The sequence below is a fragment of the Trachemys scripta genome, chromosome 2 (assembly GCF_013100865.1).
Source record: "Trachemys scripta elegans isolate TJP31775 chromosome 2, CAS_Tse_1.0, whole genome shotgun sequence".
NCBI classification, from domain to species: Eukaryota; Metazoa; Chordata; order Testudines; family Emydidae; genus Trachemys; species Trachemys scripta.
Genome location: NC_048299.1, coordinates 185357328 through 185382040, shown reverse-complemented (window position 1 = coordinate 185382040; position 24713 = coordinate 185357328). Strand labels below are relative to the sequence as shown.

The 24713-nt window shown below is 37.4% G+C and overlaps 1 protein-coding gene across 1 annotated transcript in view; it reads left to right on the top strand.

Moving 5' to 3' along the window:
* ZNF407 (zinc finger protein 407) overlaps positions 1–24713 on the top strand; it is a 441403-nt gene that overhangs the window by 304750 nt on the left and 111940 nt on the right. Inside the window, exon 8 of the mRNA XM_034762507.1 lies at positions 2205–2383. Coding sequence (XP_034618398.1) covers positions 2205–2383 — 179 coding nt within the window. The remainder of the gene's footprint in view (positions 1–2204; positions 2384–24713) is intronic.

The following is a 24713-nucleotide window of genomic DNA, read 5'->3' as shown; positions in this document are numbered from 1 at the left end:
AACTAAAAACCCAAAGTCTGACTTTATTCAAGTTTTTGAAGCAGAAGAATTCCTTCTGGGCTAAGTTCTTCATTGCCAAATTTCAATATAAAGGGAATCTTTATCTCAGAGTTTATAAACTCCTGAAAGTGGAGTTTATAACACAAAGCCTGTCAGCTGTTTAACTATCATCACTATTGCAACACTATAATATTTAGCTAAATGTTTATAATGCCACCATTTTAGTGCAGATACAGTACTTCTTAAAGTCACAGACTTCTAAGTACAGTCATTTGATTTAAATTCCGTAAGTATAATATGAAATACAATGTTTGGTGTTTTGTATGTCAGATATGGAATAATGTATTTTCCAAGCACTAGGGACAAGACTGATAATGGAACAGGCAGTCAAGGCACAGTGAATAATTAAAAAAACATTTTATATGCAGTACATTATTGTCATGTCATATTTAAGGGTATTACTTGGCTTCAAAAGTGCCTGGATTTGCGAGTTGTCACCTTCATGGGTTATTTTATTAGCACAATCCCTGCATTGCAAACTAATAAGGGAAACCATTTGTAATGTCTTATGATCTCTTATTCCTAATTTATGATTAGGCCTTTCTGTGCTCAACACATAGACAAACATTTCAATTGATAAGTTGATCAGCACATTGCTATGTTCAGTCACAGAATTTTTAATCATGGTTAAACAAATGAGACTTTAAGGTGGCACAGTTTACAGTGGTTTGAACAAGTTCAGAGATCAAATAATATAGCACTGCCCATGCACACAGCTTGAGCAGACTGTATTTCCTTCACAACTCTAAGGTTTCTGTAGAGTTTTCATATTTCACAGAAATATTTTCAAGGTATCGAAAGAACAATTTTTACATAATGCCTTAGAGTTCATCTAAGGGAACAGTTAGTTTCCATATAGGTGCCCAGATTCTCAAAGCTCCCCCATAGGCAAGTTTGGTCTGAATGTCACCTTTAGTGTCATGAACTATATTCTCATTTTATTAGAACTTTTATTTTAAATGTTGTTTATTTGTATATTTTCTTTTCCATTCACATTTGAAACTTATTTTGTACGATTTCCATTTAACTTTTGAGTAAAGTTAGTGTCCTTTAATTGCTGACACGTAGAATATGTAGGGGAAAATAGAGTCTATAGTATTAATAAAGTATTCCCAAACAGAAATAAATGGAAGCACTTATATTCCTTGCTTTGATACAGGTAACGTATATCATTTACTTCTATTAACAAACCTTTCTAGGATGTTGTAGTTTTTTTGTTTTAAATTCATACATACTGAATAGTCAGGAAATTCTCATTGAAGTATAAACTTGGGGTGAGAATTTTGGTAAACTTTTTTGGATATAAATTCATTATTACTGCAACCTTTTATCACTCTTTTTTGGAAATGACGTTAAAAACCCTTGAGCCCAAATTTTTCAAGTGTGTGAAATGAATGGCGCATCTCTGGCTTCTGTACATTCCAACTCCTGTGTGGGCAGACAAACCCTGATTTAAATCAGGGCGTGTGTGTGTGTGTGTGTGTGTGCACGCACATGCAAAAGTTAGGCATGCACGCCTTTGAAAAGTTGACACACACAACCTCTCCCCTCTCCCAAGATCACTATGTAGAGTTTATAAGCTCTGCAGGAGTTAATGGACTATCCTTACAAAATCAGTTGCAAAGACTCTAATGGGGTCTATGAACTTAGTAGTAAAGGTTCATGTGAACTCCATGTGAACTTTTAAATATAAGCATCAATGCTTACCTGCACCTAGACCCTAGTTAAAGGCATGGTGCTCAAAAAAGCCAAACAAATAATATCAGTTTTGCTAGGTTAAGGAGTTTTGTAGCTATTATGTTCCCCACTCACACACCCCAAAAATATTAGAAGACTTTTGCAAAGGTGAAAAAAAACTATTCATTTTGTAAAATTCTTAATCTTCCAGATTCATAATTAAACGGGAACTTCCACACTTTCAGAGATTTCAGCTGGAAGACATGTTTTCTGTGCAAGTTAAGAGTATGTCAGGATCTGGCATAAAATGTTACTAGTTACTACCTTAACTGTAGAGACCCTACTGTCTCTCCATCATAACAGCAGGATTTAATTTTCAGTGCCTGAATACTGTTGGATGGCCTTCCTTCTTACATATGTGTACGTATATAATATAATTTAACTCTTTCTTTTTTTTCACCTTTTAGGTCTAACTGCGCTGAAAATATCCGTAAGCATATCTTACACACAGGAAAGCATGAAGGAGTAAAAATGTATAACTGCCCCAAATGTGACTATGGAACCAATGTCCCAGTGGAATTTCGCAACCACCTGAAGGAGCTGCATCCTGACATTGAAAACCCTGATCTAGCTTACTTGCATGCTGGTAAGACTATTCTCCTGTATGTATACAAATGTGTCACTTTTCTAAATGAGCACCCTTAAATGATTGAAATCGGAGTTCTGGGTCCTTTATGTTGCTATCATTTATTCTGAAGAAAAGCATGATTTTAAAATGGCCTCAATCCACTTCAAGGGATGAAGGTGACGTATTTAGTATTGAGACCCATCTGCATTTCACACACACATTCTGTGTTTACATGTGTAAATGGGAGATATTCCCATCCAGTTTAGATGGCCAGCTTTGAAACCTGGATTAATTCATGTAGAAAAAGTATTGTTTATATTTTGTGTTCTTATTAAGAAAAAAAGGTGAAACAACATAACGACATAAGGAAATGAGGTGCTAAATTAATACAGTATTTCAAAACTCCTGAGAGTTCACAAAAATCAGCTGAATACTTAACACTATACAGTATAACAGCAGAGAAGCAGACTTTGTTAGTATTATGTGAACAAGAAGCTGCTAGAATTAAAAAGAATAGGATGTTGTTGGTTTCATAAGATGTGTAACAGAGCTACACCACAGTCTGCTTTTCCTCTTAGTGCTTCTACCTACCTTTGTGTTGCGTGTTAGTGTCAGAGTGCATTCTGGTCCTTCACTACCCTAAATGAAAGTATCATTTTCTGTGCCCCTCAAAAAAAAAAAACACGTAAAGAAAGTTACTATATACTACAAGTTGCTAAGACAAAAAATGCTGATATGCTGTGTGCATAGCACTGCACTGGGGTTCTGTGGCCCTGATCCAGCAAATACACAAGCAGCTGCTTAAACTTTAAGTATGTGAGTAGTCCCATTGAAGTTAATGAGATACTCGTGTACTTAAAGTCATGCAGCTTTGCTGGATCATGGTCTATATGAAGGACATCAAGGGACTCGCACACAAATGTGAATTAAGATTTTCTGTGCTTTGTCTTCTATAAGTTATTATTATTTATTTTTAAATGGTTTGTATAGAACCATTACTTTGCATGGTTCTTTACAGAGTTTAAACTACACATGGCCCCTTATTCCAAAGAGTTTACTTTCAAAATTAAATACCAACAGAATATAAAAATAAATAAAAGAAAGAACAAGAACAAGCAGGGGAAAGAGCTAAACAAATAAAAATAATGTGAGGTATAGAAATAATGAGCAAATCAGATACTTTCTGGAAGTTTTAAGTTGGAGATTGAGGTAGGACAAGGAGTAGAGAGCACAAGAATGGAAGAAAGCAAACCAAAAAAGTGGGTTTTGCAGAGGGATTTGAAGGAGGACAGTGAGGATGCCTGATACACAGGAAGAAGACGGTTGGGACTTTCCAAGGGTAGGGAGCAGCAAGAAAAAGGGTACAAAGATCAAAATGAGTGGCAGAGATGAGGAGCAATAGAAGAAGAGATGTAGTCTGGGTCAGAGCTTGAACACGAGGATAAGGAGTTGGATTTCAATTTGGAAAGAGCCAGAGAACTTGGCAGTCATAGGTGGGGGAGAGCAGTCAGAGCAGTGTGAAAAACAGCTTAGTTGCTGAATGTTGGAAAGAGGGGAGAGTCAGGGCAGCTAGAGAAAAGGAGGTTACTAGGGCTAAATTCTGCCTGTGATACAGATATGGGGCTTCTACTGAAGTGCTTGTGTTAAGTAAAAGCCTTTTGGGGCCAAATTCAGTCAAGAAAAGTTTTCTAGAAAGACTCCTCCACACCTAAAGACTGTGTGTAACACCACCCACCAGTATTAGGGAGAGCTTAGGAACTTGTATGCAAAGTAACAAGTTACAAAACTTTCACTTGGCACCTTTATGTGCAGTCACCCAACATTTTAAAAAATCTTACTATGTTCTAAACAACTGCATCGTTTTGTGAATGGAGGCAGTATGCTTAATTGTGCTATGTCTTTCCATTTGTCAAGTATTCTAGCCCATTCTGGAACCACTCATCATGTCATTTCAGCACGTATTAGATAAAACCTGGATGTGCAAACAAAAGTCCATTTGGCTGAATACCAATTTCACATATGTCAGACAAGAGATCATGTTTCACATAATAGGAAATGAATATTGGACTTGAAGCTTATATCCAGAAATTATAATCTCTTATTATAGTGGTCACACATAACACATTTTCTTCCATTTTGAATGCTTTTACCAGTTTGAGAGAGATTCTTTATACATGTAATGGAGAAATATTGGTAGAACCTATACAAGCTTTCAAAACTGTAGAAACTTTCTAACTTCGCCTACTGTCTATGCAGCAGTGTATGTATATGTGAGTGAATTATTCATTGCTGCATACTGTGCTGAGGCTCTTCACCCTGATTGTCTTAGCAATAGGGAGAAAATTGTCATAAATATGTTTTGTACCAATGGTTCTCTATTTCTTGTACTGGGGAAACCCCGTAGTGCTAGAGACATAGTAGGATATTGTGTAAATGTACCAGTGACTAGTAAGAATTATGTGTTGTTAAGTAATGTCTGTTTCAGAATTGGTACACAGAACAACTGTGCCGCAATATCATTTGCAGAACAATCATCTCTAGAAATTGTCTGTGACTTCATGTATGTTGCCATGCTGTCCTTCTGGAAAGTGCCAGTTTCATGAGAGCTTACAGGTGCCACCAAACCTTCAGGTCAGATGCTGAATCAAGCTTTTTTGACCCATTTCTGATGGCTGTCCATTTGAGAGTTAAAAATTTCACAAGATTTGGTCAAAAGAATAGGCTAACAATCCTTGCCAAAATAACACTTGTGTCAGTGTCCAATTCATGTTATTGATCACTTACTGGTTGTTGTATTTGCCTGCAGAGAAACCACAATAGCAATATTTCATTACTTTAGAAAGCCCTTTAGGATAATTTGAGTATACGTGTCTCGTAAACCAATTTTTTCTCCTAGTTTCACTTGACTGTATTTCTCTTTCATTTGTTCTAATGCTGTTTTATAAGGGCAAAATCATCCCCTCTGCTGCTTTGAGTATAATGGAACTAGAAGTCATGGACCTCGCTTGTGAGGAAAGGGAGAAGTACCAGGTTCATATCATTATACTGCACGTCCTGGGACCCCTCAGAAGCCCCTCTGCCAGAGCTCAGCAGTATTAGAGCTGCAGGGCACATTTGGGACATAGCAGGAAATGGACCCATAGAATCCAACAGCAATTTGTCTTGGAGATGGTAGAGGCGTCCAGTTGGATTTTCAATTGGCAGTTAATGCTGAGTGAAGTAACACTAACTTCTAACAAACTCCGCCACATAGCTACTAGTGTGACATTATAGGTGGGTTTTGGTCAATAGTAGCGGGTGTCTTGAAGGAGCCATACTTGTGGGGGAGAGGCCAGTAGTGGGGGAGATGGGTGGGGGTTAGCCCTGTATGCAGAAATCTCTACATCCATAGGGGTGAGGTGGGGTGAGAAATGGTGGCCCAATCTACTTGGAATGTTTGAAATCCTTCCTAACTCAAAGAATTAATACATAAATTGCCACAAAGTCAGTCAAAGTCTTACAACTATATTCCTTAGTAAACCACAACAGATACCCCTACACCTCTTACAGCAGTAGTAATCAAAGAGAATATTTTTCTCTCTAATCCTTTCTACTTAGTCTTTAAAAGGCCCTGCATTTGAACAGCAGACCTTTTTTTAAAAAAATGTGCTTATGAAAGATTCTGTTTTAACTCCAGTCCATCGCTGAAACAAATTTACTTAAAACATGGTCCATGTTAACCCAAATGCTATATTTCAACCAGATCATTTAACTATTTTATTTATATACAGTTTTTCATACAATTTTGTTTTTTTGAAAATTTCACTATGGGTGGTGCTGTATAATATCATGCAGTAGTATAAAATCCTGAAAGTGTTTTATGCCTACTCTTGAAGTATTCTCTGGCCCACTTTCTCTAGTATCTGCAGTATTTATGCACTGGGAATTTTGTGAGCAGAAATCCAGTGAATCACAATAAGCATTTATTTGCTAAAAGGTTCACATTCATAGCTAGATGATAGATTTTACAACTATCCAAAGACAGAGGGGGAAAAAGTCTACTTTAGTACTAGGTTAGGGGAGGCTAGCAGACAATATTTTCAGTACCGGGAAGATCATTTGTTCCTCATTTAAGGAATATGATCTTTCATTGTTATAACTGAGAAACACACAGAGATCTGTAATTACAAATTAAAAATCATCCGATGGAAGGATCTGGAGCCATGATGAAACAGTCTCTTTGTTAAGGGTTTTCTGGTGGTGGCTCTTTTGATGACATTCTTTGGTTAATAGCATTCTCACTTCTGATTCACTTACTGAGTGACTCACTGACTTCTAACTTTTGATATCTTATTAGCTGTTTCAAGTTCCACCTGAAAAGTGCTAATGGGTTAGGTAAATGTGCCATTTAGACCTCTTTTGATGTTATTCTAAATGAGCTAGTAATAATCTTACTCTTATAGTCAATATTTTCTTTATTAACAGTGCACCAGAAAAAAATCTGATCTGTCCTTTTACAACTGTATAGCACTTTTATTTTATCCCCTTCCTGTGAATGGTATTACTGATGAAGTAAAAACTGAGGACACAGTAAGTTCCAGCTTTATCGTCAACTAATTACTATTGCTTACCAGTAATAATTACAAACAAGAACATCTGAAAGGTTGTCTGCAATATCCCTCATTCTTCTTCCAGAAGAATTAAGGAAGAATATGCACCATGCCAAGATGTGCTTGTTAATAATTTGAAAGTGTATTGTAGATATTTATTAGCAAGAAATTTTAAAGAATATATTATTCTTTTTATTATTTACTTACAAGCCAATGATGCTCTCAGCAAAACACAAACAAAGGCAGTCCCTGCCCTCCAATTTACCATCTGAAAATTCAGAGATTCAAAGATTCATAAAGTGTGCATGTGCGTGTGTGTGTTTAAAATGTTTCTCTTCCACATGAGCCCCTTGGAAGATTTTTACTGCTTCCCATCAGTCATATATGCCCTCTTCTGCACTGATTGATAATTATAGCCTGCTTTCTCTTTGGTATCAGCAGGGGTCAAAGGGCAGACTTTTGAAAGGTCTGTAGTTATTTGTGTTTCTGATGCATTGAAGTATTTTAGAGTTTTCTATAGTCCACATCACTGTAGTGTCAAGAGTATTTGTGGGAAGGAGAGTGAGTGGTATTCATTGGTGGATTTTGTTTGTTTGTTTGTTTCGTTTTTTTATGTGTCTAATACTTTCAGTTATGGAAAAAGGACTCTTATCAAAGAAAAATGTCTTGCACTGTGCCCTACAGTTAGACTGTGGGTTAATCTAATCTCTTTTGAAAATTCATGCCACAGCCACATCCCCTGGATCAAGAATTTTTTTATCTCCTGCTCTCAGATACTTTGTGTTGGGCATCTTAAACCATGTTGACCCAGAGAAGTTCAGTTATCTTGGTGGGCCATGGATAAAATTGTAGTTCTGATGTTATCAGGTTCTCACCTGTTAAGGAATTTGAAGATCAGGACCAAGGCCTTGAATTAGTAACAGAAGTGGACTGAGAGCCAATAGAGAGACCAAGACACCGGGCTGATCTGTTTAGAGTCATTTCTCATTGAGAAAGTAGGTGGCCACTTTCTGCTGAAGTTAGAGCTTCTGCATTACATCAACCTTCAGCATCAGGAAAAATGTATTACAGAAGTCCAGTTGGGAGGTGACAAATGCCTGGATCTCTGTGGACAGATGCTTGTCTGGGAGTACAGGGTGAAATGTCCAAGCATCCTGGAGGAGGAAGAGGAAAGTATTTTTCATCACTCATGCTACATGATCATTCAGGTTTAATAATGAGATGACCAGGAAGCCTTGCACCATTTTGACAAATATGGGAGGAGGAAGCAGAAGGGCTTGGATGGAAGCGGTGGGGGAACAGTATCCCAGCTTGTTTTTCAAAGTGTTTCTCCCTTTCTGAACAGGAAAATACTGGATATTACCCTGGTTCAGTTTGAACCACTTCTTCTTCATCTAGGAGCTGTTCTCTTGTAAACATTGTGACATCTTATAAGAATACTTAGATGTACATCTTGGTGTCACCAGTCTATCATTGGCAGCAGAGACCATAGCATTTCACCATTTTTCCAAATAGTCTCATATAAATATTAAAAGTGAAGGTAAAATGCTCCTTTGAGGGAAGAGGAACAGTTTCCCTATCGCTATTTTCTTGGGCTTGTTAGAGAGGAATGATGCTATTGTAGGGCAGCTAGCTGTGTCATGCAAATGTGGACAACTGTTTCAAAAGCTTGTCGAGTTGTATGAGTACTGAGATGTGATCACTATCCATAGTCATAAAGAGGCTGTCTTTTAGTGCTCCCATGCTGTCATGGCACATGTCACATGTTGTTGGGACTTTGTTGTTAATACTTTCTCAGTGATTTTTCCTAGGAGTGGAAGGTTGGAAGCATGATGGTCCTATGAGTTTTTCTCCTGTCGTTATGTTTGTTTGCAGCATGATCCCCAAGAATGAGCAGGGGGCTTAAAAGTCAGAAGATCCTGAGTTCTAATCCTTGCTGTGTGTCAGCTTGCTCTCTGCCTCCTTTTCCCCATCTGTAAAATAGCTGCAGGAATGTTTAATTTACTTAGCTATTATGATTAATTATTTGTATGGAACTTTGAGCACATAAAGCTCCATATAGCATATTTAAAAAAAGATTAATTTGGATGTGAATTAAGCTAAACCGAATTAAGGACGCTTTAATTCTGAGTAACAGCATTCATACAGGGGTTTAAAGGGGTTTAATTAATTCACTTTAAAAGGTAATTTGGATGAGTGTCCCCATGTAGACAAGCCCTTTGTCTGACTGCAGATATACTTGCCTAAAATAATTTTCCTTCTAGTATGTAGTTAAATTCTCCATAAAATACGTGAGAACATTCATTAAAAAAAGATGTTAAAAGAACCCTACTGAAATGCAGCCTTTTTGTTGGCAGTGTCCCTACTGTATTATTGGCGCCTTAGATCAGAAATTCATGGGAAGGCAGTTCAATGAATCATCTGTTTAGTACGTTAGGCCTTCATCCTGCTCTTTTCTATTTTGGTTTAGGGGGAAAGTACTATAGCTGTGTTTTTAATTCTTTCCAGAGTATGATGAATAAAAGGAAAAGTTTCCAATGAAGTCTCATTCACTGATAAATATAGGAAACCTCTTTCTAAGCTATTACTAGTGAGCCTTCCAAAACTTTGTACGCTTCTGTGCCCCACATAAATTTCTCTTGCAGTTTCCTTAGCTTCTGAGAAACAAGGTTACACAGGCAAACTTCAATGTGATTACATCATCAACAAGGGACAAAATTGCGATCCTATCAGTTGCAACAGTTGCAATATTCATGAATGGAATCCTGAAAGTTCAAATAGTTAAGCCCAAATAAAATTGTGATCTTTATCCCACTTGACAGCTACATTTATCAAATTATTAAGGGGAAAAATTGATTGCTAAAAGTTATAGTGTGATCTATTATGTGATTTTATCAAGGTATAGCTGGATTACCAAGTGGAAATTGCAGTCTTATTCAGAATGTGAATTGAACACACACAATATCATAACATAACAATTACACTATTGTTCTGGCAATTTTGTTTCTGTTCTTAACATTTTGTTTCTTTTCTTGCTCCCTTTTTCTTTAACATCCTTTTTCTAACTGTTACATTTGAAAATAAAAATAGGAAAATGGGGCGGGGGAATTGAATAATGAAAATTTACACTAACCAGTTTAATTTCATCTCATGTATTTGAATTCATCAAACCAGAAAAACATTAAATCATATGCTGCATATTAATTAACAGGTTGAAATACAGAAGCCGATTGGGTGCATATACAAAACTGTATTTCTTGCCTTGAACTATATTTCTTGCCTTGGATATATAATCTTGTTTGCCGCCATGTTTAAGTTTTTCCTTGGTACAATTTCATTGATATTTTATATTTCCACAAAAGAGAAAAATATGTTTTAAATGCTGTAATTTTAAAAACAAAATAAAAAATCTGTCGTTATAATAGATACTCAAGTCAACTAGAAACTATTACTGTAGCAGAATATTGCTTGGGATCCTACCTAGATAAAACAGTATTTTTGATGGCTGCTATACGTAAAAAAAAAAAAAAAAAAAAGAGCAGCAGCAACAGCTCTGCTTCAAACAGGTTCGCTCTTGTCACAGCTATTAGTGCCAGTCTTTCAATAGCATGTCAGATTGATTGGCAGACAGTCCTTTTCCTCTTTAGTGAAGAATAGTAATTTTAGTGTGTGCTTGAAATAAAAACCTAGCATAAATGATTTTCTGTTTGTAAAGGAGGAAGCTAGATTTCTTGCAACCTATGTACATTACTTTGTATTGTGTTTCACAGAAAATTAAGCTATGTAAAATCCATTTGATTATTTTTGTCACTCTCTTCTAGCACTAGACTTTATAAGTCTGAGAAAACAGCTATAGGTAGCGCCCTACCAAATTCACGGCTGTGAAAAACGCATCATGGACCGTGAAAACTGGTCTCCCCCTTTGAAATCTGGGTTTTTGTGGGCTTTTACCCTATACTATGCAGATTTCGCGGGGGGAGAACAGTGTTTCTCAAATTAGGGGTCCTGATCCAAAAGGAAGTTGCAGGGGGATCGCAAGATTATTTTAGGGGGGTTGCAGTATAGACACCCTTACTTTTGTGCTGTCTTCAGAGCTGGGCGCCCTGCCAGCAGTAGCACAGAATAAGGAGGGCAAGACCAAACGATGCTATCCTTACTTCCGCACTGCTGCCTTCAGAGCCGGGCGGCTGGAGAGTGGCGGCTGCTGAGTGAGGGCCCAGCTTTGCAGGCAGCAGCACAGAAGTGAAGGTGGCAATACCATACCAGGCCATCCTTCCTTCTGTGCTGCTGCTGGCGGCAGCTCTGCCTTCAGAGCTGGGATCCTGGCCAGCAGCCACTGCTCTCCAGGTCCCCAGCTCTAAAGGCAGCGCTGCCGCCAGCAGCAACGCAGAAGTAAGGGTAGCATTACCGCGACCCCCCACAACTCCTCTTTGGGTCAGGACCCCTACAATTACAACAGTGTAAAATTTCAGATTTAAATAGCTGAAATCAGAACATTTACAATTTTTAAATTCCTCTGACCATGAAATTGACCAATGTGGACTGTGAATTTGGTAGGGCTCTACCTATAGGATTTGACCTTTTTAAATAGCAGGTGGGGTGAAACCCTGTTGAGATCATGGAGCCTTTTTTTCCTTTCCCTCACTATAAACTGCATATGTGGTCTGTGTAGCCACTGTTTCAGAGCAACAAAGGCTGAGCTGAATTCCTACCTCATCCTGTCAGTCAGATCAGCCAACAGGTGTTGCTGTTGAGTGACTTGAAGTAGGGGGAGCTACTGTCAGCTTGTGCGCCATTCTTCCATCGACTAGAGGTGCTGAGGTGAATGCAGGTCCATGGCCGCCTCCCTCATCAGCCTGTTAGATGGGTAGCACTGGCAGTAGCACTGTATTTGTGGAGTTCCTATGCAAACCTTATGGGATAGATAAGTCCTACAAATCATTCCTATGTCCACCATTAAGGAAATTTGAGCTCTGGACACCATATTAATGATCACACCAGGACTATGTGAGTGTTTCTGTCACTTCATGTAGCAACATTGCCACATATCTGTATGCTCTGGTCAGTGTCCCTCTATATATACCTTGCTCCTCAAGGGTGATTGCTACATAACATAAACTATATCAACATTTCCCAATATTAACATCTTGACACTCCGAATTCTCCATTTTTAAATTCTGTCCTTCTTAATGCTGTAAAGCCGAGGCCCAGAGTTATGTCAGCATCACTGACATAACTCTGTAGATTTTTCTGTAGAAGACTGATGAGTGTACAGCCCCTCAAACTTGTTTCCATGTCCCAATTTCACAGGTTATCTTCTAGTCCTTGTCACCATGGCATTTAGAAAGTGCCAGAGGTAGAATGAGGGATTAGATTGGCTTATACATGTGAGTCTGTGATTATCCTCTGGAATACCCAGGGTAGTAATGATCCTGATGGGGACTGACAGCACATCCTTTGTGCTTCACTCTCCAGGCCTACCCAGAGCTCATCACGTGAGTATATGTTATCTTCCAGGGTGAGCGTTTACTCCTGGACAACCTGTGCCTCCATGATGTGTTGGAAGGTTTCCTTTAGCTTATTGACCTTTTGCGGAGGGTTTTGGTGTCTTCTATGTCTCTGAGCTAAGGCTAGCCAGATAGGCCTCCTTTTTTCCCTTACTTGCTTCAAAAATACGGTTCATAGCATGGTTGAATGTGATTCTGCAGCCAGTAGTTGGCATAGTCTCTACCCTATGTATCATACCCCTAGAAATACTCTTCTTCAGACCGCTACCTTCTCTCTCCCTCAAGGCATGCTGTCCTGCAACTCTCCTATAGTCCGCCTCCTGCCCATTCTTAGCCTACAAGTCCCTTAGCAAATGCTAGCTCCTTCACTCTCTTATCTGTTATTATTCCTCTGCATTTAATTGAAGTCAACAGGACTACTTGTGTGCTTAAAATTAGGTATGTGCTTAATTACTTTGTTAAACCAGGCCTTAAGGCACCATTGACACAACTAAGGCAGAGGCACCTTGCTGAGTACATAGAGTCCTCTGAGCCCTTTTGAAAGTCCCAGTTGAGCAGCCGTCTCTTAAACTACGTGTCGTACCTGACCACTTTAGCAGTCAACCCCACAACACTCAGGGGACTAGGCTGTAACAAAGCACCTGCTCCAAAAACTTCTCAAGTTGCCAACCATGTGCTGAGCTCCAGCTGGAGTGCACGAAAAACATTTCCCATCCTACATAAATCGCAGAATCATTGATTAAAAGGTGATCAGACTCCTCTTCTAGGCAAGCCATTAGTCCATTACATTTATAGATAAAGTCATCCTTCATGCGGAACATATCAAACACTATTTTATTGCCTTATTTGGAGCTAAAAATAGTATGTACTTAGCATAAAACTTTAAACGCAAAGATGAAATATTATAATATAGATGTACAAAAAATCCCTCAAGACAAGTCACCTCAACTGTAAAAGACATGAATGTTGAATTTTGCTAGAGTATACATATGCATAATAAATAGCATACACTAAATTTAAATAATAAAATTATAGTTTAGTGTTGAATTATCAGTGCTTTCAAAGACTATGAAAAGATAAAATACAACAATAGACAATTAGAATAGTCAGAAAAAAGTTCCAAGAAGAAAACAATGAAATAAAGAACTATTTCAAGAAAGATACGAATTCAGAAATAAAGCTACACCTACTATTTCATCGGAGTCATACAGATTTTTTGTAATGTAGAATGCACCAAACTACTAAAATATTAATTTGTTTTCTTATTAGGAAAAACTCTTTTATGAGTGGATATCCCAATCCATTACACAATCTGAAGTTATGGTGGATTCATAGGAAATATAGTCATTCTGTTTTCATGTGAGCTAAGTGTACGTATTGATAAGATAAATAAAACGTTTAAGAAGAATGTCAAACTACAAGTTTAATTGTAAATAGCAGCTGTAAATTTAATATAAAAGCATAACAATACTGTAGTGTGATCACAATTATGAAGAGATGACTGCACTGCTTGAGTGTTTAAAGTGACAATGCTCCCAAGACCTGGGGGCACTATATTTCAGTATAACCACATCTTAGAGTATATTATTGCCTACATAATATCACCACCTGTTGGCCTTTCTCACTACAGCTGTATATTGTACAGAGCGTGCTTTTTATTTTGTCCTTCAGCAGTGCTCCTATCTCCTTCCTGATCATATTGCATATTTTCCTTCTTTCTGTCCTTTTAGATGCATATACTACCATACAGTTACCTGCACTAAAAAAGTATACTATTTGCTGTAACTGAACTGATTAGTATATATTTGTATGCAATTTGCTTTAATTTGTCTTCCAACTCGGTCTCATCTCAAGTCTTGAATATTGGCTTTTAGTGATTGAATTATATGAATAAATAGGCCCTGATCCAGCAAAGCAGTTAAGCATGTGAGCAGTCCACTGAAATCAGTTATATATATTCTCATTTGCTAGATTGGAACCTTGGTGAGTAGCTGGGCCCTCAACAATAATCACTGTGGTGACTCACTAACCCTGGCACTCCACGCTAAAAAGTTTTTATTTAGGATTTCCTTTTGTTTGCTTTCTCTGATTAGATGTATACCAAACCAGTATTTCTTGACTCTGAATCTTGGTTATTAACCTTTTGTAATTAAGATACTTTGTCTATTTGACACATATTACTCTTTTTTACTTTTCTAATTTACATTATACTTCCAATAGCTCTTTATAATGTTTCCCATTTTTTCATTTGCCAGGTCTTTGGTACCTTTCAAATGCTAAATGCTGTTCCATATATCCTTAGTAACCAGCCTGGATTTTTCTGTCCTTTTTAATATTTAGGTTTTATTGGATGAATGTAGATTGCACCTTCTCTAACTGTGCCTTAAATAATTGCCACTTAAGGGAATTAAGAAGTACAAGGGAAGGAAAATGCTGACCCATAGACTAAGCAGAGGGGAAAAACATTCCCACTGGGTCCAATTTCATAAGAAGGACCATCAGGATAGTGACTGGGACCTGAAATTATGGGCTGAATGACCTCTAAAAATTATCAGTTCAAAGAGGAGCTTGTCTATAATTGTTTGCACTAAAGAAAGTGGGGATAGGGAGAAATCCCATAGAAGGAAGGCTGCTTCCTTGTTCTTGGTTAACATATGAAATGAAATTATGGTACTGTACTGTGTAGTTTTTGTGCAATGTCAGAAGCTCATATAGTGGGTCAGTTCCAAAAAGGCAGATAAAATATCTTGAATTCCAAAGGAATATTTTTACACATGTCCTCTATTAATCATGTTCAAACACAGTATAATATATTCATCAATACTGTAATATAAGAATCTGGTAAAAGTGATGAAGAGAATGTGCAATATAAAGGACCTTTAAGACCACTGCTAAATTCACATAGATTGTTTTCTCCTTTAGCTATATTATTTAATTTTCATATAATATGCCCTGGCAATAAGGGAGCCATAAAATGGGTGCAAGTGACATATAATTTACAAAGGAGCCTTAGTGTAAATAAACATAGAGGTCTGTAGTCTTTGGAAAATGTCAATAACTGATCTAGACTTCTAGTCATTGGACTAAATTCACTGCTGGTAGAATTGAATGTAGTTCCATTGATTTCAGTGAAATTTTACCCATTTACATCAACAGTTAATTTGTTCCATTGTCTTCAGAAAGGTGGGGATAAGATGTACGGAGGCAAAATTGTAAGCTGGTCTTTTAGCACACAATGAAAAATATTTTCAACTACTGTACAATCAGCTAATATTATTAATATTATTCATGACACCTCTCTTTTTCAAAACAAATTTCAACAACCTAGGTGATTGTTACCAGAAGGTTTTTAAGGGAAAGCTTGATGCTCTGTAACTAAAGGACAAAGCCGGTTACTATCTGATATTTAGGAATTGAAATGTAGGGGTGGTCAATGCGTCTGCAAACAAGGCATTAGGACAGCTGCTACATTACTACTGTACGTTTGTACCTGTCTGTACCTGTACCTCTTGCCAAAAATGTGCATTCTGGTTTCTATCTTACTGCATCTGTCCAAAGACCAGGAAATAATAGTAGGTGTAAATACCTAGAACTTCATTTCCAGAAGATTTCCAAAAAAATCAAAATATCTACTTTGAAGCAAAGAGCATCTTGTGATAGTGACAAAAATAAACCCTAATTATTTTGGCTCAGGAGACATCCAAATCTTTCAGATTCTGGAAATTCATTTCATCTGAATTTTGGATTCAGAGTGCACAGCTGACATTCAGATAATTGGAGTTTGAAAATTCTTGGCAGCAACTATTTAACCACTTAGATGAAAAAAAATTCTGTCACAATAGTTTTTTTTTAAAATGTCAAGGAGGTAATCATAAAGAAAAGGGTGAACTTTGGGGAATATAGTTTTAAAATGTCTAAAGTCCATGGACATGAGTTTGTACCACAAAACATGTATATGCCAAACAGAGTGAATTTACTGGCATAAAAGTTTTTAATGCAATCGGAAATTTAGCCTTACTAAGGACTGCGAGATTTGGCCCTAACAGTCCATTATTCTGGTCCTTTGTGTCACTATAATGTTCGTTGCTGAGCTTCTTCTTTGTTCGGCCATGCTGGAGGACAGGAGACACTGGATGTGGTTTAATTAGACCACAATTTTATTTCTAATTGTCAGGGAGTACCCTGCAGATAAAAGTATACAGTGCAGGTAATTCCATAATCATTTACACATACCGGGTTGGGGGGTAGGGGAGGGGAGGCTGCTGTCAGCCCCCTCCCTTTGCCCATCCAGGTCCCCAGCATACCTCAAGCTTTCAAATGTTTCTCCTCAAGGGGTGCCTCTGCTCCACTCCACTTTGGAAATCATAGCTTTGCATTCAACATCTGCCATCCAGATATAGAAAACAGCTGCTTTTTTTAAATAAGGAAAATTGGTTTACAGCTTCCAATTTATTTCCTCCTGTAACTGTGAATGAGGAACTCTCTGACTTTGTAAAGTCTACCCTCATTTGAACATAATGATTTCAAACTTTGTATGTCCATTACCTATTAGGACCTGGCCACTTCCCCCTCAAATGAGGGTTATGGGGGGGGGCTATAAAGGAGAGAGGGTTGGCTCCCTGCTGTACCAGTCCCAGTAGCCCCACCCCAACCCCCATTTTTGCTCCTTTAAAGGATGCCTCCTTTAAATTCTTTCCCAGTCTATTTTATCTGATCACCATGTCTCTTCCCTACAGAATACCTGCACTGGACATTTGCCACATACTTACATCATGAGTTGCGACATCATAGCCTAATGCCCGTTTCATGTTTGTCCCAACTAAGCCTCAAACCCACTATGGGGAATGCAAAAAAAAATCCCACCTCACCTTGGCCAATCTGGCAGTGAGCAAAAAAATTCCTTTCCAGCCCTCCAAGAGAGGAGCGACTAGCATATAATCCCCACAGTGGATCATGACAAAACCTGGTATTTAGCTATTTCCAAGAGTGGGAGAGAGGGTGCTGCTCTGCCTGGTCCAGATAAAAGAGGGCTTTTTCCTGCACCAGCATGGACCCAGATAGTCTCCTTTCTTTTCCGGTGGTCACCGGGGGAGGGTGTATGGGATGGGTCAGTGTCTCCTTGTTTACCTGGTCTGATAAGCTGCTACAGCAAATCACTCTCTGGCTGTCTAGCCTTAAAAGGGGCCACACACCTTTTCTTACAAGCCAGACAACAGTCCCCACTGCTTAATGTGCAGTGAGGTCATTCTATTAGCCTTCACAGCATACAGGGTTTAACTTGGCATCTCTCAAGACTCTCTGTGATGTTTGTTCAGCAGTTTGCTCTTACATCCATCCACTTGTGCAAAAATTTGAAAATGTTAAAAGTCATGAACCTATTTTTCAAAATATGAGAATCATGAAATCTGCCAGCTGTAATTAAAATCTAGCCTTACGTATATCATATATCAGCAGAGCTAAAACAATAGTAAAATATAACCCTCCACCATGTCTTTATTTTTAAAGTTCAGGGTTGTTCAATGCATAAACTATTCCTTTAACCTTTCAGCTCATGATATTGACCAGTTAAGCAGACATATTTATTTTGATGTATATAGGGATTTCAAATTTAGAACAAAATGATAAAAGTTTAGAATATAAAACAAATGAACTAAGCAGAAAAGCAGTGTATCTGTTGGACATCCACAGTTTGAAATCATTATGTTCAAATGAGGGTAGACTTTACAAAGACAGTTAAACAGTCATTAACAGTCACAGGAGGAAATCAATTGGAAACTGTAAAGCCATTTTCCTTATTTAAAAAAAACAGCTGTTTTCTATACCTGGATGACAGATGTTGAGTGGAAAGCTATGATTTCCAAAATGGAGTGGAGCAGAGGCACCTGTTGAAGAGAAAAATTTGAAAGCTTGGGGGATGCTATTTGAGCCTGGACTAAAATGAGTAAATAGTAAGGTTCTTCACCATTGAGAATGCTGGGAAAGAATTATTTAAAGATAACTTTATGGAGAGAGCAGGGCTTCTTATTCTTGAAAGGTTGCAGTAAAACTGTTGTAACTTTCATGCATCCAGTGGGGGGCGGGAATAATGTTTGATGATTCAGGAGCATGAGTTTTATAATGTAATTCGGATTTGAGCATGAAGCACTTTTTGAGAGGTGACTGTGCAGGTTCATAAAAATGCATCATGACCTGATGATTACCCTGTTGGTAAAGTGAACACCCATCATTTATCCGGTGAGTCTGCTGTACATTATGTGGAAAGAATGTTTTCATGTGACAAGTCTCAAATTTGAAATGAAACACTGATAGGTGCATTTGATTTTTGTTTTTATTTTCAAAAACTCTCTTTATAGTTTGTCAGTTTGTAAGCTCTGCCTTCAGCTAAAACGATAGTTGTTTTTTCTCCCAAACCATCATTTTGAAAACCAATACGTATCCTGTCATGTTAACATTAATGGGTGAAGTGAACTGATTAGAGTTATTTTTGCCATTAATTTTCTTTTAAAATCACTTTAAAATTTGTGATCCAAAAAGAGAGAATATTGTATAGTTCTGCTGAGGCTTTTGATTGTTCCTGACACTGATTGACAGAAAAAGGGGTTGTTGTTTTTTTTTTTGTTGGAATAAGAGAAAAATACAAATGTTACTAAAAGCAATGACAAATGTAAAATTGTACTTCTCTTCAGTTACATTTTAGAGATTTTGATAATAAAGCTTTTAGTATATTTGATTTTAGCTCCCATTGACACAACACTACACTTCTCAAAGCAGCTACTTGTTTTTTTCATAGGTTGTTGTACATCTGATACTGACTTCACCATTCAAGTCTAACACTAATACGTTGATGAAATGTGAATGTCTACACTCTTGGTTAGGCTTTGCTATTTAATACTAACATTTAAAAGGATTAAAAGGAAGTATTGCCTCCTGTGTTCAGTTATATTTAATCATAGTGTAACCATGTCTGTTTAGAAAGAGCTATATGTGAAATTGATTTCTAAGACAATTTGTCCCTCATTCTGCAAAGACTTATGCATATGAGCAGTCCCATTGAACTAATCGTGCACATAAAGTTGTTCATGTGGTAGCAGGAGCAGGGCCCATGTTAGAATAGTTTGAGAACTTGTGTTCTCGTCTAGGTCTGTAGAATATGCTTTTTTTAAAATAGTGCTTTTACTCAGTCCATATACCTGGCCAAACCGTGTCATAAATAGTTTTAGCAAGACCTGTGTTGATTGTATTAAACACATTTTAATGCTCTGTGTAGGTGGATCCCTATTGACAGCGATTGGCCTTGACCTTAGTAAATTTTCCTAATATGTAATTGGAAACTAAAAACATCAAAAAACAAAATTAGGCACGTAAGTTCAGTGTTATCTAGGAAGAACTCCGACATGCAGCACAGGAAGAACAGTTTCTATAAACTGAACACACTGCAATATTTTCAGTAGTTCACTATAGTATGGGTTGTATAGAGGGAGATGTTTTCCAATAATTGAAAGCCTTAAGGCTGCGTAAGATTAGAACTGAATGTTTTACTGTTGCAGCTGTACTAGATGGGTGGTTTAGGCAACCTGAAATGCTTATTTTTACTTTCAACTAAACTTTTTTTCTGCTTCCATCAGAACCATTAGAAATTATGTCAAGTATTTAAGTGTTTTTCAACAAAGTCCGAGTTGTGGGTTGGTAATTGAAATTGGGAGACAGGTTTATGTAATTGGATGTTTTTTTATTTTTCTCTCTATCCTGCATCTGTTGTAAGGATTGTGACATGAAATTTAAAAGTGGATTTACTTGATCTGTGACACACAAATATATTTTTAGTTTTAAATTCTCTTTAAAATATTCAGTTCAGATTTATACACTATTAAGGGAATCCATGGTGAATATTTTATCATATAGTACCATTGTTTGGTTTTGTTTTTATCATAGGGAACTGAAAGTCTATTGGTAATTTTTGTATTAAAAAGCTTGTTAATCTCCATTGATTTCTAAGTTTGTTATAGATTCTTAGCTGAAAAATACAGTACATCACTGACTGTTCTATCACCTGACAGCAATTGATAAAGCATCCATGCAGAAAGTGTCAGAAAAGGTTAATATTTATTGATTTTTATGGTGCTACAGCCAATGTAGTTTTGCCATCAAAGATGTATGGCCACCAGCAATGGAATCTGTAAAATTGCAGGTTGCACGCTAGTTTTTATTATAACCTATGTCAGTATTCTGGACTTTAAAAATGACAGATATTTAATTTAAGACAAAAGGCTCTGAATGTGCAGCTACTAAATACCTGAGACTGGAATTTAGTATTCTAAAATGAAACCCAAGAGCAGCACTTAAAAGCTCAAGGGGGAAAAAACACACAACCTTGCATTGCAAGCGACGATCACATTTAGCCTTTTCATTCACTTAACTAGGTGCTATTGATCTGCAGAAGGTGCCCAAGCAAGTGATAGCTGAAATTATGAGCAATAAAGGGCTTGCTTCTTCAAACAAAAAAGTATATAATTAGCAGGGGTGTAGGAAGGGGCAAAGCCTGTGTTTGGTTTTAAAGGCGTTTAAACAAAATGGAATGAGTGCAACAGCCGTGTTTAAATGTACACAAGGAGAAATCTGGTTGCCTTGAAGCATAAATCCATGCTCTGGTTGCAATTTATGTGTAAAAATTAGGAGTGCACCACAGCCTTTACATTTATCTCCATCAGTACTTGCCTGACAGAAAGGCAATCCATTGGTTTGCCTATACCAACCAGGGCCATGGAAATCTTTCAAAGCTTTAACTTTTCTAAATGTATCTGTAGTTTACATTTTTATTCTATTTTTCACTTAGCTGACTTTTTACACCGTGCTTTTCATAACTGGTATGGCTTTCTGGAAGCTACAAACTGTTCTGGAAGATATATAAATGCTAGTTAAAGAGTTGAAAGTTACTCTAATAAAAAAGAAAATATGTCCCAATCCTGCCACCTTTATATAGGAGTAACTCTTATTCAAGTAGACCCACTGACTTGAGTTGAACTGTTCTCAAGAGCATGGACAGCAAGATTGGGCCCTATATTTCAAGAGAATGAATTAAATTTCTGTGTTATAGAATTGTTGTTATTTTTATACTACAATTTTGCATGCATGTATCTCTCTTTTTTACTTTCTTTAAAGTTGATAGTGGTGATGCAGGGATAACAATGAGTTTATTTCGTAAGCTAATGATAATTCTAATGGTAAGCAACACTTTTAAGTTTAACCTGACCAGTAGAATAAACTATTGGTGTACTGTAAACATGCTTTACGTCTCTTCTTGTCTGTACCACATTTTTCTATTGAGCTTTATACCACTAGTTTGTCTGGTTTTTTTCTCCCAGACAGCTTACCCATTTTATTGTGCTCATTTAAAGGAAAGAAAAACAGTTTGTCTCCTTGAAAGGCAAGAGAACAGTGAGTGGAAAACTACTTATATAGCTAAAATACCATTATAATATATAGCAACTAAAATTCCAAAATTGAAAGAGAGGATACCAGGGAAAATCATGAATCATTTTATAAATGCAACTGACAATTTGAAATATTCTTCATAAAGATTTTTTTTCTATCTTTCCTTGAACTTAGTAAAATGTAATATTTTAATTATTGTTAAAATAACTTGTTTAATTTCAATAAGTCAAATAAATCCATTTCTCGTATTCTCATATAACTCCACCTTTTTTATTTTAATGACTCTCTCATTAATCTAACCTTCTCCATTTTTATTGTGCTTCATTTCCCCCCTTCAGATCACATAAAATTCTGACTCGGAAATGGTATATATACAGCAGCATATTCTTGGATACATTTTACATTTTTTCTTTTATTCTTTTCTTTTTAACTTTCAATACAAGCAACAATATCATCGCTGCATAGTGTCCATAAGTAACTTCCACGCTGCAGCTATGGATGGCAGCATAGTGACAGATGGTTTTTCAAACACTTTATTTCATTTTTTAAATTAAATATCACTGCTATAAACCATTCATTATCGTTTATAACACCTTCACCCCAAAATTGGTCATTACCTTAGGTAATGGCTGATATGTTGTGGTGTTAGATGATTTTAACAAATGATTTTGTGGAATTATTACTTAATTCATAATGTAATTAAACTTTAGTACCCAGCAATATACAACAGAAACCATATATTTATTTTAGCTTGCATAACCATGAAAAGACAGCATTGCTTAAATCACCAACATTCATTGAATAAATAAAATTAATTTATTGCTAACTTGCCACATACATATGTGATGTAATATTGAGAGATGAAGAAGAAAAGAGGTATTTCCAGACTGTCTCTAGCCTTTAATTGAATGTGTACATATGGCTCCCATAAGCATAGGGCAACATTCTGGCTTACCCTCTGTGCATGTTGAAAATGGGGATCCAAAAGAGGAATCACAGGTCATAATTCTTTATTTCCCTAAACCCTGCAGAATTAACACTTTGTTGATAGACCACACACATTCTGACTGATCCTCAGAAGCATAAGTCAAGATGGCCTTTGGAAACAGAGGTGTGATACACATCTATTACTGCAATCTGGGGATCTGCCTATGACCACCAAGCACCCTCCTCTGCTTAGGGCTTGTTTACATGAACATTTCGTTTGCTGCAAGCTGGGGAGTGAACCTACATCACTCTAGCTTGTTGTGGGCTAACTGCCCATGTGGACCCTGCTGATGTTCATCACTACTCCCATTTCAAAGAAACTAGAGCAAAGCTCACTAACGAACTGTTAATGTATGTCAGCAAGGTCCACACGGTCTGTGGCAGGCTAGTGCAGGGTAGATTCACGCCCCAGTTGCCGCGAACTAATTGTTTGTATAGTCATCCGTAAGATTTCTCCTACTCCTGGAAGTAGTAATGTGTGTCAGCAGTTTGCAAAACAGAACATGGGCAAAAACAATGGGGCAAACACCTGTTTGTGGAAAAATCAATGGCAGCCAGAATTTGATCTTTAATAATTAAAGGCCCAGTTTTCAAATGTGGGTCCTTAAAGGGATGCGCTTATGGTATATTCTCCTTTGGACACTAAATATCCTTTGAACATCCTTAAATGATCATTTGGACACCTAGATCCCTGTTATAAAAGTCCTCTGTTTATCCAGAGTCAGTCCAGAAAGTAGCAATGTAAGGGGAAGATGTCCCTAGTTTGACTCCATAGCACATTATCAACCCCCGGATCTACTGCATCCTCAATGAGTTTATATTTTTGTTTGTTTATAAGTGGTGTACCTTGATTTTGTAACCAACCCTATTATGACATCAGAAGATGATTTACCTAATCCATCTTTAACATAACACGTAAATCTTAGGCTAGACTCTGATTTCCCCTACTCTGGACCCACAGAGAGGTCTTTGCATGGTCTGTGCTATGGGATCTAGGGATACACTGCTATGGAGGCAGCTGACTTGTTCTGCTCCCTCATGGATCAAAAGGGTATGATCTGGCCCTTAGTTAACAAGTCTTTCAATGTCAAGTGAGCTAGAATAAAACCAAGCTGTGTTGATGTTGTAGGGGTAGCAGGAGTGAAAAGTACTAAATGTTCATTTTTGTCAATAAAGCTGTCAGGAAAAATACAAACAGGAAGCAACGGTTGAGTTTATGTGTTCACTTTTCTAGTCATAGCTATGCTATAAATAATTGTATACACTTATCTTTAAAGTGCAGCGTTTTTAAATTATACATTTACAAGAGATTGTCTAATTTATGTGTGTCTTAGGGTCTGAAGGCACTATCCACAAGAATGAACAAACAAACAGAAAGAATCCCACCAAAATTTGTCAATAGAATGAATAGCGCAGAAATTATTGCATTATTTTGTATTTTAGGCTCCCCTTTCTGATATCCTAAAGCCTGTACAAAAGCAGTTGAGAGAAGTTAATGTGTGGCCTTGTCTCACTGCTGTGGTGCAGAAGCAGCTGCAATCCAGAGGGGATTTGACCTATGGGGAGGCCAGGCGAAGTTTGTGATGCGCAAAGTTCTACTCAGAAAGGGTAGCTTTAAATTGCTATTTGGACACCATAAGAGACCTATGAATAGAGGGTGGTAGAGGATGTGCTGAATCAGTGCATTCTCCCAAGGCCTCGGCCAACTTTTAAGCATCCATTAGCCAGCTCTCAGCTTCCTGGGCAAGAGTGAGTGGCATGTGCTTTCTGCCATCATGACCCTCCGTCTGGACAGCCCCTTTGCAACCAGTGCTTGCAGCCCTGGCTCCCACC